We start from the raw sequence: 5,888 nt of genomic DNA, 5'->3' as shown, positions 1-5,888 counted from the left end.
CGATGTTTTTTCAATTTATAGTCATTATAGAGCCATTACCACATAGGTCACCATTTTTGACAGCCGTCAGAATGTGTGACCCACAGAAAAAATCGATCTTGTAAGAATATATTTTCCCACCGTTACTGCTTCCGAAAGCTACTAAAACTTCGAAAGTTTGTTTGGGATAGTTATTTCATCAATTCACACTAATCTAGAGCAATTTTTTCAGATTTAGAGTCATTATAGAGCCATTACCACAGAGGTCTCCATTTCCTATGGTCGTCAGAATGTGTGACCCACAGAATATTTTTTTTTTAATCTGTGACCCCACCGTAACTGCTTCCCCAAGGAGTTTTATCTTGAAACGATGGATTTGGGTAGTTATATCATCCCTTCACACTAATCTGAAGTCATATTTTATGATTTGGAGCCATCACAGAGCCATTTCTCACAGCCTTCAGAATATTTGACCCAAGAAATAAATCGAAATGCTATGTGACCACACCGTAACTGCTTCTCAAAGGAGTTAATTTTTCAAACGATTGTTTATCATCCCTTCACACTAATCTGGAACCATATTTTCTGATTTGGAGTCATCACAGAGCCAGTACCAAAGAGGTCACCATTTCTGACGGATGTCAGAATGTGTGACCCCCCCCTCCTAAAATGTTTTGTGACCCCACCGTAACTGCTTCCCAAAGGAGTTAAATCTTCAAACTATGGTTCGGGGTAGTTATGTCATTCCTTCACACTAATATGGAACCAAATTTCCTGATTTGGAGCCACCACAGAGCCAGTATCCCCAGAGGTTACCATTTCTGACAGCCGTCAGAATGTGTGACCCCCCAAAAAACTGTGACCCCACCGTAACTGCTTCCCAAAGGAGTTCAAACTTTGTACAATGGTTTGGGGTTGTTCCTTCTCAAAATCACCTTGAGGAGTGTGATGTTCCTTCCCTCGAAGGTTTGTCCATAGACGGAGGAGGAGACGAGATCTGGGTTGTCCTTCACCATCTGGTCCATCCAAGAGGAGATCTGAGGAACACAAAGACAACTGACTGGATCCAACTGTACAGTTGTACATGATGAAGTATCATCACGAATCATCAAATAACTATTTTTATGACTCAAGTGGGACTTTATGGGCTGAGTTGCAAAAACATTCTCAGCATTCCTGTGCCAGTATAACCATTAATAACTTGTACAGTTAATGTTTTGAAATTTCTTACCTCTGATATGGGATGGTACTTGGTGTAATTGTAATTCCATGGAGTATCTTGGTGCTCAACAACTCTATCAAATAGAGTAGATATATATGTATAAACATATTATTAAAGACCAGCAAAGGTAAGACTAAATCATATTGTCAAATATATATATACAGCCAACCAGGTTAATTGTAAAAAAAAAAATAAAAAAAAAGAGCAAAGAGCAAGGGTCAAAGTGCACAATCATAAAATAATGTCCTCTTTGGCATGTTATCTTTTTGCATATTTTTTTCATTTTGCAACATATTACGAGATTGGCTCTTGACTAATTTCCGAAGAATCCTCAAGCGACAAACTAATAGATTTATCCTCAGAATGGCCCGGCTAATGTCAACAAAGTTGGCCTGCAAGGAACAGGTTTGATTGGGAGCAAAGACTGTCTGTGGACATTCACTTGATCCATAATTGTACCTGTTAATAAATACATACTCTACAAACGTTATACCTTCTAGGAGGTAGGTTTACAGGTAAACTCACGTGTCTGAGGTGCCATATGGCATCAACTGTACGAACAGAGCGATGAGAAGTTTCCTGGAGTTCAACATTATTATGTCTTCTCTTTAAGTATCTCAACAGTGACTGCTTGCTTTAGACTGGGGTCAGATACAATTAAACGGGAAAAACATCACCTGACCCACACATCCCTTTCTAATTGCTGGCAGAGCAATAAACAGTCGACTCAGTCCCTCATCTTCGCACAGACACAGTGCGGGGTCGTAGTCCAACACGGACACGCCCTCTCTCAGCCCCGTTCCACCGATGGTGTAGGTCTATAAACGGTCTCCAATTACACACGAACCTTAGGGCACAATTAGCGGGTCGAGAAGGCCAGGCGCTGCATGCTGCCCGCATGAATAAATGGTGTCATTCATTCACTGTCCATGTATCTTCTGTCTAACTGGCTCACGTGTTTCCTAATTCAACACCGCAGCCTTATTCGGACAGATAAGTCGCAAGTTGACAAAAGTAGTGACTGAGGCGGGCAGTTGACAATCTTAGTCTTAGTTTGATGGAAGGAATGAATGCAATCTTCGTAAAACTGCAACCACTGTCGGATCTTACTCTGGGATGATACAGCCAGGTAGTTTATTTTGTTTTCAGGTTGGGCTCAATGGGAGCGTTGTACACTGTCTGTTGCTGTAGGCAGTATTTTCAACATGACGGAGACGAGAAGAACGCTATTTTACGGTAAGTAGCCTACTCCACCAAGTTCTAGGCCACGTTCTACTGCAATTATCGTCGAGTTTAAATACCATACTAACTGGAGTTTTAGTTGCTGTTCCTCCGAATCCAGCCATTATATTATAGGATATGGTTGTGGGCCAATACTTGCGCTGCTACAGTGAACTCAGTAATTGAGTTAATCAAAATAATAAAACGTACAACGTAATAAAATAGCAAATCAGATTCAAAACTAAAAGCAACTGTGTGTTTCCAGGGTGCAGGGTGGCAGGGCCAGTGAGTCCCACGGGAGTGAGCCAAGCCCGGATTGTGTCTCTGGGGAACAGCAGGACTGGAACCCCTGGAAGAGCCCCCAGATGTCCACTGGACCGGTTGCTTCAGACAGGGAGCTGCAGGTGTTCCTCTCCATGAGGAACCAGACAGATAAGGATACTGAGGTGAGTTGATGCAGGATGTATACAGGACTGCTTGGTGGGTGTCATTGCAACCAAAGAAACCCTCACATTGACTGAATTTATCTTCTCAAACACCAAAATATAATTGTTGTAATCTATTTCTGGCCGTTTGAACGCTTACACAATAAGTTATCAATCTCAAATAATGACAGAAATACATTTCCCTTCACATGTCGCAGTCAACAAACTGTCAGAATCTCCTGAAAACACCAGTTCAGACTGGCTAGTGATTAGGTTTACATTAACATAATCCCATTCTCATAAACATAAATTACGATGCACGTATACACTCAATAACACACATACACATAGACCACACGTTTCTTTATTAACTTTCTTTGGTTTAGGCCAATCTAAGGTAACCTAATAGTGTTTGGTCACCTGACAGCTGTTATGAGAGCCATAGACTTCATTCATTCATTCATTCATTCAACCATAACTACACAACTCGATATATATTTATCTACAAAGGTAAAACCCATGTAAATATAAATATTACATAAAATTACTGAAATCGTAAATCATAGCTGCATGTGAAATTATAGAGGATTAAATCATACTTAATTGTCGGCAGAGGCACAATGAAGCTCCATGAGTGCAGAAAGCCATACTATCTGTATGACAACAGCACATAACATTCCCAAGCACAAAATGACAGACATTAAATCTCAAATCCCATGGCACATTCACAGCAAACACACCCTCAATTACCAAGCACCAGCGCATGACTGCACACGTCAGTAGGAGGCTGAGCCAGGATCCTGCCCAGAGTTTCTGCTGAGGGACTCAGCCATCGAGGGAATCTCAGCCTGGGACAGGGACAGTATTGTGCAGAGCTCTGCCATGGTCGAGATGTAGGTCAAGGTTTCATCTCTTTACCCAGGACCCTATCACCAGACCTGGCCTCCTTTTAGTGCATCACCCTCATCTGTGGTTCATTAGTTGTCTCTAACTATGTGTGTTTGTATGTGTGTAAGGAGTGGGAGAAGCTAAACTACGACATCCACACTCTGAGGTGTGCCCGACGAGAGGTCAGCACCAGGTGGAGGAAGATCCTGCAGCAGCTTGGTGAGAGAGCTGTCTCACTTCCTCTACTGCAAAGCCACTTACAGCCAGTCATACAAGCTCTTATCTAGAGCGACTTACATTAAGTACAGGGACCCAAGGCAAGTAGGGTGAAGTGCTTCGCCCAAGGACAGAACGTCATTTGGCACAGCCGGGATTTGAACCGGAAACCCTCTGAGTAATAGGCTGATTCCCTAACCGCTCAGCCAGCTGACTCCCTGTACACCGTCTCTGTGTCTCTGTGAGTCCAGGCTACCAGCGGGAGGTGGAGTCGTTGCTGTGTGTGAATAAAGCGAGCAGCATGAGTTCAAGGAGCCTGGTCCAGGCCAGAGAGCTGCTCCACACCCTTACGGAGGACACCAGCCTGTTCCCACAGGGGGTGTCCCCCCAGGACAGATACCTCTTTGTCATGGTACACACGCACACGTACACACACTTCTGACGCACCGGGGGTTTAATAGTTTAATAGGTGCATAAAGGAATGCTTGTGTTCACCAAAAAGAGTCCTTGGATTATTTTATGAACAGTAGCAGGGATGGAAAAATAGGATAGACATTATATTTTATATATAGGACACTTAGATACGTCTTGTCTAAGGATCGGTGTGTTGCTAGATGAATCTCTTAGATTAGGGCTGGAGGACACAGCAGAGGGAACTTAATGATAGGTTCTTGTCATTTTCTTGACTCTTTGTGTTCTTTTTTTTCCTCCTCAGGATAGACTGGTGTCTCTTGATAGTGCCGAAGACTTCATAACACTGGCCAAGCAGAAGTACCCAAAGAGAGAGGTGTGAATGGGGAGAGAGAGAGATAGAGCAAAGGAAGAGAGTTATTGTGCATGTGAATGAGAGTGAGTGTACGTCTCATTGCTTCACAAAAAAGTGTTTGGTTAAAGTGCTTTTTTTTTTTACCTTAGTGGAGTTCTGTAGCACATCCACAATAAACTTTGTATTTTTTTACTAAAAACTTTTATTTATCAAACAATATGTTTGAATTGCAGATGTAACACATTAATTAGGATGAAATATATTCCAATAAAATATGACATTACAATTTACCATAACGCTCCTCTTGCTACTGTTCTTGTAATAATTGTCTCGTAGAGACATTTACTAAATGTCCAGCAGGGGGGAGTAAATACTGCAACTCCAGAGAGGAAAAAACTTAACAATCCTGGAAACCTGTAGAGTTGCAAGGATGTTAAGATGAGTAGGGCTATGAGGGTTATGAACAGTCATGCACAACATTCCTTCTCTCCTTTTTATGATCAAATTACTTTATTAAATAGTGAGTTTAACTGTGTGTTACAGGTAGTAACATCAGTAACAGTAATATCTTATTCTAACACTGCTAGTGGGTCTGTGCTGCTCAGGGTGACCTACATATAGTTCTCTCCCTGGCCCAATTCAGGGGGTTGGAAACAGATGTGGAACCAAAAGAGGCGAGGCCAGGGGAGAGGGGGAGTTTCATCGGGGGGACCAGCTCCCTGGCAGGGCTTCCATGCATTGTGGAAAGCTGCTTGCTGCACCTTGTTCTCATTACCCCACTGTGTGTATATATATGTGTGTGTGTGTGTGTATGTGTGTGTGTGTGTGTGTGTGAAGGGGGTGGTATACATGTGTGTGTGTGTGTGTGTGTGTGTACTTGGATGACATTGTATTTGCAGGAGTACTGGAAGGGTTCATGACTGAGCGAGGGATCAGGCCCAAGTGTGTGATTGTGTGACCTGATGACGTCAGCTCCTTTCCATGAAACCCTAGCAGCTCCCCAGCACCTCTTCAGACAGCCCTGGCTTTTAGATTGTTTCAGTTTCACTGGGCTGATCAGTCTGACTGGACCTTTCTGCTCTATCCTGGACTGGGGCCCAGGCTGGGGTTGAGACAGGGTCTGGGGTTGAGACTGGGCTGGGGTCAGGGCACAAGACACGTACAAGACTTG

At 43.1% G+C, this 5,888-nt stretch overlaps 1 protein-coding gene across 1 annotated transcript; it reads left to right on the top strand.

Moving 5' to 3' along the window:
- Window positions 1–2,150: 2,150 nt before the first annotated feature.
- On the top strand, window positions 2,151–5,007 carry LOC146233987 (melanoregulin). The gene is made up of 5 exons (XM_084689071.1): window positions 2,151–2,437; window positions 2,688–2,868; window positions 3,864–3,954; window positions 4,203–4,363; window positions 4,667–5,007. Exons 1-5 carry the CDS (start codon window positions 2,361–2,363, stop codon window positions 4,742–4,744), a joined length of 588 nt encoding a protein of 195 aa, XP_084545197.1. The 5' UTR covers window positions 2,151–2,360; the 3' UTR covers window positions 4,745–5,007.
- The last annotated feature ends 881 nt before the right edge of the window (window positions 5,008–5,888 follow it).

This window comes from Hypomesus nipponensis, chromosome 23, assembly GCF_054491055.1.
Source record: "Hypomesus nipponensis isolate SF chromosome 23, ASM5449105v1, whole genome shotgun sequence".
Lineage (NCBI taxonomy): Eukaryota > Metazoa > Chordata > Actinopteri > Osmeriformes > Osmeridae > Hypomesus > Hypomesus nipponensis.
Note: the sequence above shows the minus strand (reverse complement) of the source record. Positions and strands in the feature narration are given on the sequence as shown.